The 14778-nt window shown below is 42.2% G+C and overlaps 1 protein-coding gene across 2 annotated transcripts in view; it reads left to right on the top strand.

Annotated features, from left to right (window-relative positions):
• HPRT1 (hypoxanthine phosphoribosyltransferase 1) overlaps positions 1-14778 on the top strand; it is a 75758-nt gene extending 60980 nt beyond the window's left edge. For both annotated transcript variants that reach the window (XM_033944260.1, XM_033944261.1), the window contains exons 8-9: positions 8781-8857; positions 12964-14778. In XM_033944260.1, coding sequence (XP_033800151.1) covers positions 8781-8857; positions 12964-13020 — 134 coding nt within the window. In that variant the 3' untranslated portion in view covers positions 13021-14778. The remainder of the gene's footprint in view (positions 1-8780; positions 8858-12963) is intronic.

The following is a 14778-nucleotide window of genomic DNA, read 5'->3' as shown; positions in this document are numbered from 1 at the left end:
CCTGCCCTGTACTCTGTCCTCTCTCCCTCCCAATGCCTCCACCAGGCCTGCTGTAAGAAATGGCCGATTGTGACAACTCCCGCCTCCTGTCCTGGCTGACTGTGACACTTTTTCTTCCCTGCCCGCCTCCCCCGCGTACCTTTCAATTCCCTGGTAGTCCAGCAGTGGGCCAGGACAGGAGGGATCCCTCCCGCCTCCTGTCCTGGCTGATTGTGACAACTTTTACCTCCCTCCTGCCTTCCCCAGGTACCTTTCAATTTTCTGGTGGTCCAGCTGAGAACCAGGGCAGGAGCGATCTTTGTGTGCTCCTGCCCCGTGCAGAGCCACTAGCTGAATGGCTGCCATGAGTTCTCGTCCCACTAGAACTTGTGGCAGCCATTTACCTAGCGTCTCTGAATGGAGCAGCAGCACAAGAAGATCGCTCCTGCCCCAGTTTACTACTGGACCACCAGGGAATTGAAAGGTGCGGGCGGGAGGTAAAAGTTGTTACAGCTGGGACAGGATGTGGGAAGGATCCCTCCTGTCCCAGTCCACCGCTTGACCACCAAGTCTTAAGGCAGGCCCAGTGGAGGCCTGCACTAGGCCGGAAGGGGGCGGGGAGTGGGTGGGCACTGACCTGAATATAAGCCGAGACCCCCCAATTTGGGGCCACTTTCTGGCCCCAAAATCTCAGCTTATATTCAAGTATATATGGTAAGTATAAGTAATAGATGAAAACAACAAACATCAATAAAATTCCAAAACAGTTCTAAGTGGTTATGCTGAATAAACCATTATATTTGATAGAATTCTAACAGTCATCAGATATAGAGTTGTAGTGAACTTGTGCTAATCTTGTTACATTCATATCACCCCTCTCCTTAAATCACTTCACTTGCTCCTTATCTACCTTCGCATACAGTTCAAGCTCCTATTGCTGACCTACAAGTGTGTTCATTCTGCTGCCCCTCAATATCTCTCCTCTCTTCTCTCTCCTTACACCCCCCCCCCCAGAGAACTCTGTTCCTCAGATAAGCTGCTCTTAACTGTACCCTTCTCCTTTACTGCCAATTCCATACTTTGTTCCTTTTATCTAGCTGCCCCTGGAATAAATTACCTGAGTTTGTCCGCTAAACCCCTTCCCTTCCCTTGTTTAAAAGCAGACTGAAAACCCACCTTTTTGATTAAAGCCTTCAATCCATAACCCTACTCCCCACTGCTCACCAACCCAACCAGCATATTAACCATTCCCTTTAACTGTATCCATGACATCCTGTTTGTCTTGTCTGTTTAGATTATAAGCTGTTTCAAGCAGAGACTGTCTTCTTTGTGACTGTACAGCGCTCTATATATCTGGTAGTGCTATAGAAATAATTAATAGTAGCAGTTCCCTAGACAGAGAGGTACACTCCCTTTATTACCCCCAAAGAGGAGATAAGTGAGACTGATAGTTGTCTCTAAAATTTGGATGACTAGATTCCCCACATCCAAAAGTTGGGAATTCCTGCTGTAAAGGCTTTCAGAAATTGGTTGTCAAATAAAATTATTCTAGTCCAATCAATCAAGTAGCAATGTATCACATAAGCAGGGAGAAACAAGACCCTTGGAATGACCCTCAGAGCTACTTTCTTAGTAGGGAAAAACATCGCCCTTGAAGACCAGTTGAGCCATGTTCAGCTGGGTGGACCCTGGAAATTGGGTGCCAATATATTTCATCATATTCCAAAATAAATAAGTGGGAAACACCCACAGTAAAATCTGTTTTACATCTTCTCTGAACTGGAAGGTTCCTCAGTAGTGTTCAAAAATAGGAAGCACAGCAAAATAGTCTCTCATCTTCCTCCTAAATTGAGAAAACAGCTGCTGTACATATATCCTTTGATACCCCTTGTAACAAGACTCTCCTACAACTCCTGCTGAGGAATTATGGTACTTCTAGCTCTTTATTGAGCCAAGACAGATCTGGTTTCTACTTATCTGGGCGTTCTGTCAGGAACCTGATCAGATTAGGATATTCTCCAACCCTAATCATGTCCCAACATCAGGACTCTGGTCTTCACAGCCTGGATGTTGTGACAATGAGTTTACTGAATCTGCATGAGTCTGTTTGTTTTGGCCTCAAGTGAGGGTTGCCAATAAAAATACTTATGGTGTCAAGCAGAAGTACTGTCTGTTGTAATGAAAAGGCCCCCCTGTCCCTTTTCCTGTCTAACACACATGCTGCTTGAATACTTTCTACATCTATCAGATCTTGATAAACAAACAAACCTCAGTTAGCATTTACCTTATTGAAGTTGGTGATCACCACCATCATGTAGAAGGTAAACCCATTTCTCAAACGTTAATTGTTCCCATCGAGCATACCATTGTGTCCTGGGTATAGTGCTTTGCCCACTGATGAAAGATCTTTTGAGCCTAAGCATAGCACCTCGAGGCCGCAGGGTATTTATTTATTTAGATTTTTATCCCGTCCTCCCAGTAGCTCAGAACGGTCTACAAGTGAACATACACAATGGAGGGTAATTAGACATATAAGAAGTGCAACAGGTTTGAATGATTGGACTTACAAGACTGTGATGTGATTTAAATACAGGCAATACAGCAATTTAAGAGTAGAGTTCAAATATAAGTAGTTTAGTTTAAGTACAGTTATGTGAGATTAGGTACAGTTTGTCAGAGGATAGATTAAGAGACGACTGTACTGAAATTTAGGGAGAAGAGAGGAGAGAGGGGTGCTTAAGGGGGGGGAGAGAAAGAGGTGATCTTTATTTGAAGAGGAGGGTCTTTACCAATTTGCGGAATGTTAATAATGAGTTCTGTTGTCTGAGTTGGGGAGGGAGTTGGTTCCAGAGGTGTGGAATGAAGTGGCTGTAGGATCGTTTGCGGGCAGTTTCTGTGAGGAGGGACCTTCCGGGGTACTGACTCCAGATCCCCATCAAGGCATCATTCTCTATCACATTGATCTGCTAGTCTCTCACCGTCGTCCTTCATCGAGGTGGTTCTTTGAAGCATCGACGCTCATCTTCAGCCAGACGCTCTGCATTGAGATCTCATCGATCAACTTCACATCACTCTCATACTTCAAGGGATAAGAGGCCTTCTCATCGTTCTTCTTCTTCGGACTGGTTCCGAAGCCATCGAGGAGCATCATCTCGCCATTCTCCTCCATATGCCTTGTCCCATAAAGAATTTCCTGGGGTACTAACAGTTGATTCTGGCCTCTCCCCTCGCCATACTGTCTCTGAGTGTGAAGCCATCTCTGCTCCAGAATCGTATGGTATACCCTCGGATCTGTCTTCTCCTCCCCCAAGAAGTAGGTCTCCACCAAAAGGACTGTCATTAGACAGTTGGGGAAGGACCTCCTGGTCAAATTAGAAGCAGATACTGAGCCCAGAGCAGAGTTTCTAGACACCTTGAACTATGACGAGCTACCTAAGGAGCTTCTTAAACTGCCATTGTATAATCTGCTCAAAGAAGCCCTTTTTTGCAATTGGGAGAATCTACTCTTGGTCACTGCAGCTGCAAGGAAAATTGACTATATAGAATTATTTCCTGTCTGGGTTTTGACAAACCGCAGCTTCAACACCACTGCTCATCGAGTTGACCCTTAAGAAGTCTAATACCAGGGCCTCTGCACCACCAGGACGAGAGGACAAATTTGGAAATCAATTCTATCGGAATTCCATGTTTGCCAGTAGAATGTTGAATTACAACTTCTACATGTCCTTTTATTTTAAACATCTGGTAAACAAGTTGTCAGAGTTTGAACAATATATTCCCCCAGAACATCTCGAGGACTATCAGCAAACTACTCAGTCTGTCCGACAGCCAGTTTCTAACCCAGTTCACCACTTTGGGTCCTAACTTCAGCCCTTCAAGTTTGATCAACAGTCTCCTATGAGGAATTGTATCAAAGGCTTTGCTGAAATGTAAATTACATCTAGCATATGTCCTTGATCCAGCTCTCTGGTCACCCAATCAAAAAATTCAATCAGGTTCGTTTGGCACGATTTACCTTTTGTAAAGCCATGTTGCCTCAGATCCTGTAACCCATTAGATTCAAGGAAGTACACTATCCTTTCTTTCAGCAACACTTTCATTATTTTTCCAACAACTGAAGTGAGGCTCACCGGCCTGTAGTTTCCTGCTTCATTCCTGTGACCACTTTTGTGAATAGGGATCACATCCGCTCTCCTCCAATCCCCAGGAACCACTCCCGTCTCCAGAGATTTTTTGAACAAGTCTTTAATAGAACTCACCAGAACCTCTCTGAGCTCCCATAGTATCCTGGGATGGATCCCGTCTGGTCCAATTGCTTTGTCCACCTTCAGTTTTTCAAGTTGTTCATAAACACTCTCCTCCGTGAACGGTGCAGAATCCACTCCATTTTCTCGTGTAACTTTGCTAGACAATCTCGATCCTTCTCCAGGATTTTCTTCTGTGAACACAGAACAGAAGTATTTGTTTAGCACATTTGCTTTTTCCTCATCACTCTCCACATATCGGTACCCAGCATCTTTTAGTTTAGCAATTCCATTTTTCATCTTCCTCCTTTCACTAATATATCTGAAAAAATTTTTGTCTCCCTTTTTTACATTTTTAGCCATTTATTCTTCCGCCTGTGCTTTCACCAGACCTATCTCTCTCTTGGCTTCTTTCAGTTTCACCCTGTAGTCCTTTTTGCCCTCATCTTCTTGGGTTTTTTTATATTTCACGAACGCCAACTCTTTCGCCTTTATTTTCTCCGCCACTAGTTTGGAGAACCATATCGGCTTCCTTTTTCTCTTGTTTTTATTGATTTTCTTCACATAAAGGTCCATAGCCATTTTTATCGCTCCTTTCAGCTTAGACCACTGTCTTTCCACTTCTCTTATGTCCTCCCATCCTAACAGCTCTTTCTTCAGGTACTCTCCCATTGCATTAAAGTCTGTACATTTGAAATCTAGGACTTGATATCGTGCGGCCGCGCTCCACTTTAGCCGTTATATCAAACCAAACTGTTTGATGATCACTACTTCCCAGGTGAGCACCCACTCGAACATTAGAGATACTCTCTCCATTTGTGAGGACTGGATCCAATATCGCTTTTTCCCTCGTGGGTTCCGTCACCATTTGTCTGAACAGAGCCTCTTGAAAGGCATCCACAATCTCCCTACTTCTTTCCGATTCCGCAGACGGAACATTCCAGTCAGCATCCGGCAGGTTGAAATCTCCCAACAGCAGAACCTCCTCTTTTCTTCCAAACTTTTGGATATCCACAATCAGATCCTTATCAATTTGCTGTGGTTGATTCGGAGGTCTGTAGACTACACCCATGTAGATAGAAGTTCCATCTTCTCTTTTCAGAGCGATCCATATCGCTTCTTCCTCTCCCCAGGTCCCTTGCATTTCAGTCGATTGGATATTGATTTTTACATAGAGAGCTACTCCTCCACCTTTTTGACCATCTCTGTCCTTCCTAAAAAGATTATATCCCAATATGTTTGCATCCCATCCATGTGATTCACTGAACCATGTCTCTGTGATAGCGACAATATCTAGATCTACCTCTAACATCAGGACTTGCAGATCATGAACTTTGTTACTTAGACTGCGAGCATCTTCTCCAAGAATGTTTACCAAATGCCTGGTAGTGGTATCAGCAAATCTTCATATTCACGGATTGCAAGTATTCCCGTATCTGGACGATTGGCTAATAAAAGCTACCTCACCTTAGGAAGTACGTTATGCCACATCTGACAATAATGTTTCTTCACAAAAGGGAGAAAGAAAATCCAACGTAGTCTGCAGTAAACAACAGCAACCAGAAAACAACAAACAGACTGCAGACAATGTACAAGATGCAGGCGTTGTTTATTAGTAAATGCAGTAACATATACAACCTTATAGCCAACCAAGGGACCCGACACGGTCCATGTTTCGGATGACACGCCTTCCTCAGGGGTCCATGGTGGTTAAGGTATAAAGCAAACTGCGTAAAAGATAATAAACACACGCCAATCACGATCAAATGGGGGTCAAGCAAGTCTTACACAATGGTAAAAAGTGTGTGTAAAAAGTGTCTTACCATTGTGTAAGACTTGCTTGACCCCATTTGATCGTGATTGGCGTGTGTTTATTATCTTTTACGCAGTTTGCTTTATACCTTAACCACCATGGACCCCTGAGGAAGGCATGTCATCCGAAACACGGACCGTGTCGGGTCCCTTGGTTGGCTATAAGGTTGTATATGTTACTGCATTTACTAATAAACAACACCTGCATCTTGTACATTGTCTGCAGTCTGTTTGTTGTTTTCTGAATAATGTTTCTTCAGCAACTAGGATTCGATGTCAACTTTCGAAAGTCTCAACTTCAACTCTCAAAGACTGCAATTTATAAGAGCCGTTCTCAACACTGATCAACTACAGGCTTTCCTTTCTCAACCAGAGACAAGACGCTTTGATACAGCTTTGCAATCAAATTTCTCATCTAAAAAACATTTTAGTCAGGCAGATGATGTGGCTGTTGGGGACACATGGCATTGACATTCCATGTTACCCTCTGGCAAGACTTCACCGACCAATCTTTCCGGAGGTCTACTGTTTCACATTCCGCCACATCAGAAGGTGCTCACTAAAGAAACATCCATGTATGCTTTGGGGGCTCACCTGGATGGTCTTCGCACTCAAGTTCATTGGACTGTTGAAGAGAAAACTTTCCACATCAATCTATTGGAACTCGGAGCAATTCGATATGCTCTTCAAACCTTTCATAGCAGCCTCTCCAACCTAGTCCTCCTAGTTCGCACGGAAAATAAAGTAGCGATGTATTACATCAATAATCAAGGAGAGACCGGCTGTCTCCTTTTTTGTCAAGAAGCCGAATACACTTGGAACTGGGCGATTGCTCGCAACATATTTCTCAAAGCTGTCTATGTACAAGGGTCTCAGAACACTCTGGCCAACAAAAGTAGATTTCTTTGCCCACACAAGTGGACTCTCCAGAGTATTACGCCATATTTTCTCACTATGGGGAACTCCTCAGATAGATCTGTTTGCCTCTCCCCACAATCACAAATTGCATCAATACTGTTCCAGGCAGTGCTCAACGTCTGGAAGCAGATGCTTTTCTTCTGGATTGGACAGGCAAGTTCCTATATGCATTTCCTCCAATCTCTCTCAATCTTAAGATGTTAGTCAAACTCAAGGCAGAGTCAGCCACCATGATCCTGATAGTTCCTCGATGATCCATACAACTTTGGTACTCACTTCTACTTCAGCTGAGTGCCAATTCCCTTACAAATTTTTCCATCTCTGCTCACTCAGAGTCAAGGGTCTCTATTACATCTCAACCTGAAACCGTTGCATCTCACAGCTTGGTACCTCTCACCCTAACCAGCAGATATTAATCTCTTTGATGCTGTACAAGCCATTAATGCTGCTTCCAGAAAACCTTCTACTCAGCAATGCAATCAACAGAAGTAGACACGTTTCAATACATGGTGTACTTTCCAGCAACAAGATGCTACATCTTCCTCTCTATCGCCAGTATTGGATTATTTACTTCATCTTTCCAATTCTGGACTGAAAACTACTTTGGTCAGAGTTCACCTCAGTGCTATTAGTGCTTTTCATGTTCTTGTCAACAATAAATCTCTGGCCTCTCATCCTCTTGTTTCCAGGTTTATGAAAGGACTTTTCAATTCCAAACTTCTGCTTAAACCACCTCCAGTTGTCTGGAATCTTAATGTGCTCCTGGCCACTCTCATGAAGCTACCTTTTAAGCCAGTGGCTTCTACTCATCTCATGTATTTCACTTGGAAAGTGGTCTTAATTTCTCTCACTTCTGCTCGTCGAGTGAGTAAATTCAAAGCCTTAGTGGGAAACCCACCATTCACAGTATTTCATCATGCCAAGGTAGTTTTCTGCACCCATCCTAAATTCCTCCCAAAAGTGTCACGGAATTTCATCTTAAAGAATCCATTGTGCTACCAGTTTTCTTTCCAAAGCCTCATGCTCATGTGCCATGGCTTACTACATACACGAACTAAGCCACACAGGACATCATCTCAACTATTCATCTTCTTTGATCCTAACAGATTGGATAAGCCAGTTACAAAAATAAATATTTCCACATGGCTAGCAGCTTGTATTTCCTTCTACTATGCTCAGGTTGGGCTGCAGCTCGAGGGATGTGTTACAGAACACAAAGTCCAAACTATGACAGCTTCATTAGCTTTCTTACATTCTGCTCCTATTGATGAAATCTGCAAAGCAGCTACTTGGTCCTCAATTTACGCATTCACATCTCACTACTGTCTAGAATCCTATTCCAGATGAGATGGTCATTTCAGCCAAGCAGTATTACAGAATTTATTTTCTTAAAGGCCAACTCTCCCGCCATCCCTTTATATTCAGCTAGGGAATGTGAGAATATCCTACCTGCTTGTCCTAGGATAAAGCATAGTTACTTACCATTACAGGTGTTTCTTAAAACTTAGTGACAATTCACTTTTCATATTGTCCATACTGGGCTCCATGGATGACGTCACCACATGTGAGAATATCTGCCTGCTGTCCCTGGATAACACCTGTTACGGTAAGTAACTGTGCTTTATCAGCTATAACAGAGCTGATATAAATGTTAAACGAAATGGGCGAAAGGGATGAACCTTGAGGTCTAATCTTTGGAATATTTAGGTCTTGTTAATTTTGAAAAGTTTAGAAGAGATTGTACTGCTGTTTGCAGGCATTTGTACATATGTTAGCTGAACTGAGGCTATGACTGGTGTCTAACAGAGAATTAACATTTCTTTTCAGTTGTTGGATTTGAAGTGCCAGACAAATTTGTTGTGGGCTATGCACTAGATTATAATGAATACTTCAGAGATTTGAATGTAAGTACTTCTTATGGGGTGTTTATTTTTAATTTACTTTTAATATGACAAACTAATTTATTTCTCTGGGTTTCAAATCATACCATAAATTAAATACACTAATAGCTTGCAATGAGGTTTGTATTCAAGAATTTGACCATTCCATTTCAGTTCCAGGTTAGCACTCCCTCTGTCCAGGCTAGAGAATTGCGCAGGGACAGAAATCAAACCCATCCCTGCTGGAATCCAATCTGTCCCCACAAGTAATCTCTTCCATCCCCATATATTTCAGAAGTAGTTATTTCATAAGAACATAAGAATTGCCGCTGCTGGGTCAGACCAGTGATCCATCATGCCCAGCATTCTGCTTCCCCGGCGGCCCTTCATTTAATTATGCTACTGAATTAGAGGCTCTGGTAGAGGCCCATTTACAAATAATCAAATATACTCTATTAATATGGATATATGAATTGGGAAGAATACAGACTTTGTAAATGGGTCTCTGCCAGAACCTCTAATGTAAATATAAAATATAAATACACCAGCTGATGAGGATTCTCAAGCTATATCAGCTGAAGACTTCCTCTGAAGGAGGCCAAAAATCCTTTTTACCAAGCTTGGCAGGTAGCAATAGCATCTCTAAGCCACAGCTGCTGGCACCTTAGTGGATCAAGGATGCTGCCAGCGACTGCCACGCTTGATAGAAGGAAGTTTTGGCCAAATTGTGGAGGAGGTCCTCAGCTGGCAGTGCTTGGGGATCCCCACCAGCTATAGCAAGGGTCAGCAAGTACTTCAGCACTGGAGAAATAAAACCAGAAATGCATTTCCTTTTCTGTTGATCGCAAAAAAAGAGACATCTACTATATACATTTCCCAAAGCTAACGTATTTCAGTCAATAAATTCTTTTTTTTTTTTTTTTAATCTGGAAATTTATTTTTCTATCAAGTCTGTTCCAGTTTCTCTTTTTTTTCCTTTCCTGTCTTCTGTATTTCTTTCTCTTTCTCTCTCATTCCCTTCCTTGCTGCAAAGAGAGTGGGAAAGGGAAGAGGGGGAACAAGGGTGCATCTCTCCCAGCCCCTCTACTGCCAAATCAAACATTTCTCCCCCTCTCATTCCCTGGCTCCTTTATGCCCCTCCCCATGGCCAGTATTTCTCTTTCTATAAACCCCCCTCAAACACCATTCTGCATCTCTTCCTCCCCTCCACCATATTCAACACTCCTCCCTCTTGCATCCCTTTCCATCTGTCCCACCCTTCTGTCTCCACAACATCCAATATTTCTCCCTCCCTTTTCTCCACCACTATCATGTCCAACCATTCTCCCTTTTTCTTCCTTGCCCCATTTTCACCATCTCTTTCCCTCCCACTCCACATACCTATGTCCAACCATTCCCCCTTTTTTTCCTATATATATATATATATATACACACACAATTTAGTGAGGGGAACAAATTAGGGCCTAGTTCACTAAAGCTATTTTTCCAGTTTCTGTATATGGGGAAGAAAACTTATTAAATTAGGCCCTTAATGTACCATTGCTTCACTGGTTACCTAGTTCAACCTGCCCCTACTCTCTAGCCAGCTATCCTCCACTTTTGTCTGTCTCATTGTAGCCCATATAGGGTACCCACCTCAGGAGCTCCTGTGTGGGTTGCCTTTTGCATTACTGTTAAATGTATTCCATTTGTTCCAACACAGCATAGCTGTCGGAGTTTGAGGCATGTGGATACTTGAACTCTGTCTTACAAGATACTGAGACCGCTTTGGGAGTTCAGATATGCACGCTGTTCAAACACACTGAGAGGTGTTTAATCCCTGAATGAAGAGAGGCTATTCATTGACCTATGGTGGTAGCTACCAAAAGTAAGGACATTGGGGGCAGGAAAATCCCAGGTGCCATTGGATAATTTTTAGGTGTCATGGTGACCTGCTGTTTAGGATTTGTCAAGCCCCACAACATTGATTCGCATCATTTGTATTATAAGACAACTAGCCATCATATGTGACTTATGTTGCCCTCTCTAGTTGTGCTCCCTCCAGCATTTACAGTCCACTGACTGCTGCTTACAGCTTACCTTCTGAGGTTATATGACTTGCCTTCTCATCATGTGGTGCTGGCACTTGGCCTGCACAGTTGTCAGAGTTGTGTGGGGATGCATGTCAACATGCTTGCACACACTTCTAATTGTGAGAAACCTGCGCATTAGAAGTTACTCCTGCTGAAATTCTGTACTACTGTGCCCAACACAGCAGAGGAAAGGCTCTAGCAGGGCTGGCTGTAAGCATCCTGTTTAAAGGTTTCAGGTGTACATATTAAAAACAAAGTGCATATAAAAACAGTCATTATTTTATAGCTTAAAAATTAAACCAACTTAGACATAAAAACTAAAGCACTGCCTCTGCTGGCCAACCGCCGCTGCTGCTTTGGGAGGGCCTGCAGGTAAGAAGAGTGAGTGAAGGGGGCTAGATGCAGTGCCTGGCAGGGGAGAAAGAGGTTGCTGAGTGCAGATCTTGGCAGGGCACTTGAATATTAAGCCACCCGACTTATATTCGAGTAAACCATTTTTCCTCCTTTTGGGGGAAATGGGGTGTCTCGACTTATATTCAGATTGACTTATATTCGAGTATATGTTGTACTACTTCTTTTTCCTTGGGTACAAAAACAATTTAAAAAAAAAATAAAATTGGTAGATTGCCTTACTAGATCGCCAGTGGGAGGTGGCTGCCATGAGCTCCCGCCGTAGTCTCGAGAGACTACAGGAGCTCACGGCAGCCATTTCCTGTTGGCGATCTGCACGGGGAGGGAGGGAGCATGGGAGGATCGCTCCTGCTCCGGGGGCCCGCTGGACTGCCGGGTGGGACCGGGATGCCGGGGGAAGGCGGGAGGGAGGCGGGGGGTGGGTCAGAGCCGGATATTCGCGGTATTTCTCTATTTGCTTTCCCGCTCTGCCCCTATCCCCCCACGAATAACGAGGGAGATGTGTAGTTGTAAATGCTTGTCTGTGTGTTAAATAGTCTTTTACACGAGGGAGTGCTGAAAAGTTCTCAGCCCAGCCAAGAAGAAAATGACGTGGATATAGTTCAATCAAAGATCTAAGTCAAAAGTATCATCCACAGTGGTATACAAAGAAGAATATACAACTAATATATAAACAGAAGAAAAAACACATTTATATTTGGGGAAAATAATCTAATGATACAAGGCAGATTTCTTATCTGCATGATGTGTAAATCTGACCCGATACAAAACCTGTACATGTCTCCCATTCTTGGTCATACTATCAGTTAAACCGATGAGGCTGTTAAGTATCAAAATGCAGCTCCCTCTTTAGATTTATCTAATACAGGGGTGTCCAATGTTGGTCCTCGAGGGCCGCAATCCAGTCGGGTTTTCAGGATTTGCCCCAATGAATATGCATGAGATCTATGTGCATGCACTGCTTTCAATGCATATTCATTGGGGAAATCCTGAAAACCCGACTGGATTGCGGCCCTCGAGGACCGACATTGGACACCCCTGATCTAATAACTTAAGAGATTTAGTACTGAATTAATATTGGCATCAAGCTGGCTTTGATGCGAGTGTCTTTAATTTGAAACTGACTTCTTCTGGGGCAGGCTGGTGCTGGGAAGACTATGGAAGTTGCTCGTTGTATCCACAACTATAGGTTAATAGACTAAATAGTTAGAGCTCGGATAAACTGTTTACTCATGATGGCCATCTGAAGGCATTGCAAATGCATTCAGCCTTCAGGTAGGATGTGGTATTTGGTAAAAGGAGAAAACTGGAAGGTGCAGTTGATTAGCTTTGGTGTCCCCTGCTAGTTCAGAGCTGCATTAGTTGGTTTGTTGCCTGCCTGTCTGTCTGCAGCCTAGAAGTGTGCTTATGAGGAAGAGGATTTGGAAGCTGTAAGGAGTTGGGCTGACACTTGCAGAGTTAAATCGTAGTCCCTACAAGGAAAATAAACAGGACATAAAGGCCAGCAGTGAAACCAGATGACAGAAATGAACACTTCTTGTATTTTAATTGAAATTCTGCAATATCGGTGAATTTTGTTGTGTTGAAATGAATTTCTGTGCATATTTTTAGTCTACTAATGTGCTTTGTGTGTGTTCTGTTTTTCAGCATATTTGTGTGATTAGTGAGACTGGGAAGGAACGATACAAAAGCACCAATGAGTAGTTCAACTGCTAAGACAGCAAAGCTTTGACACATTTTTGTTTACTGAGTCCTACCTTTCACGGGCTGCAACTATGGTGCACCAACTCAGCTTTGCGAGATGCTCAAAGCTTCAACGCCATATGCCCACGCTAACGTCTGCATGAGTCTTATGTCCTTTTTGATTTGTTTTAGAGACATTGAATAATGTCAGAGTTCAAGTTTGATTTGCTTGATTGTTAAAAACATTGGCCTGCCCTGACGAGTGCACTAGTCAGGTAGGGCAGAGATTGAACTGTTGAGTTGGGTCTAAATAACAAATAAAAATGTATCTGAATATACTATAAATAGGATTCTGAAATGAGCTGTTCAGCAATGCTAGAAAGCCTATTTAAAGGGGGGGATACAAATTTAAAATTTGTTAGATTTTATTTGAATAATAGAGAATAGTACTGTGGTGGTTCACTAACCAGCCTTCCAAGGTAACTTTTAATATCTGGCAGGAAAGAGGGAAATAGTTGTGGAGCTCTTTTATTGCTGATTCAGCAAGTTAATTTGCTGCTTTTATGTGCTTGGAAAGAAAGTGAAATGACAAATATATGAGATAGACGTCTTACCTAAAATAATCACATTTTTGTGCATTATTTACATAGATTGTTGGAAGTGTGACACTGTGTCTTGAGAAAAAACATTCATCAGCATGGGGGGGGGAGACCATTTTTCCCAATTTCTTTTAAAGCAGTGAAAGTTATTTCTGTTGACCTTATGAATATTTCCAGATATCTTTTATCAAGTGTCATAAATAAATGTGGTAATATGACAAGTGTCAGATTCCAAACCATCATTAGTCAGAATCATTAATTAGTTGAGGACTGCTGTGGATTTTTAAGAAAATCTGTAAATGAATTGTAATCACTTCCCCACCAGAGACTACCATTTAGAAAAATGTATGAAACGAATGCTTTTATATATGAAGTATTGCACTTGTTAGTGTTCAATGTTGCCGTTGGCCTGCAATTCCATATATTTGGTGCATTCCTGCAGTGGTACAAGCCACCGTTTTTCTATTGTAGTGGTAAAAGTGGATTCGTGTATAAGCGCCATTAAAAATAAATGCTCAGTAAAAGCACTTAGAAAATTGTTGCTGTTTCAGAATCACAGCCTCCTATAATAACTGGTTATACAGTTCATTTACAGTAAGTCTTAGTGATCAGTGGTCACCCTTTAGTTTATATTTAATGTATAATTTACTAGATTTAATTTTGCATTTCTGAACAGTCCACCTGATACTAATTGTTTTTAAAGGACATGGGGCTGTTTTGACTTAGTTAAAAAAAAAAAAATTTAAAAAAAAAGGGCACCAGTTATCCGTAAAGATTCTAGTATCTTTTTGGAACCATAGTTCCACCTGGACTTGTTGGTATGTGATAAGTTTCTGCATTCTTCTTTCTCCTTGATGCCACCCACCTGCACCACTACCATCTACTCTAGAATTCTCAGACTATTTGAAGAGATGTTAAATCCATCTTTGTGGTGAAAAGTTTTCAGAGGTGCCTAAGCAGGTCAACAGCATAGCTATAGAGGGATTATTTGTGCTACCAATCATACGGTCATGTGAAAAAAATTAGGACATCCCATGAAATAGTTAGTTCTTTCTAAGATGTTCACATATCGATGTCAAATTGTTTTTTAAATATATTTTTTAATTTATCTCTGGAAAAGAAAGTAATGCAATTGCAGATAAACAACAAACATTTTCCTTGATAGAGAGCAAAGGTTTCC

The sequence above is a fragment of the Geotrypetes seraphini genome, chromosome 5 (genome assembly GCF_902459505.1).
Source record: "Geotrypetes seraphini chromosome 5, aGeoSer1.1, whole genome shotgun sequence".
Lineage (NCBI taxonomy): Eukaryota > Metazoa > Chordata > Amphibia > Gymnophiona > Dermophiidae > Geotrypetes > Geotrypetes seraphini.
The sequence above is the reverse complement of the archived record's forward strand: the minus strand, read 5'-3'. Positions and strand labels throughout refer to the sequence as shown.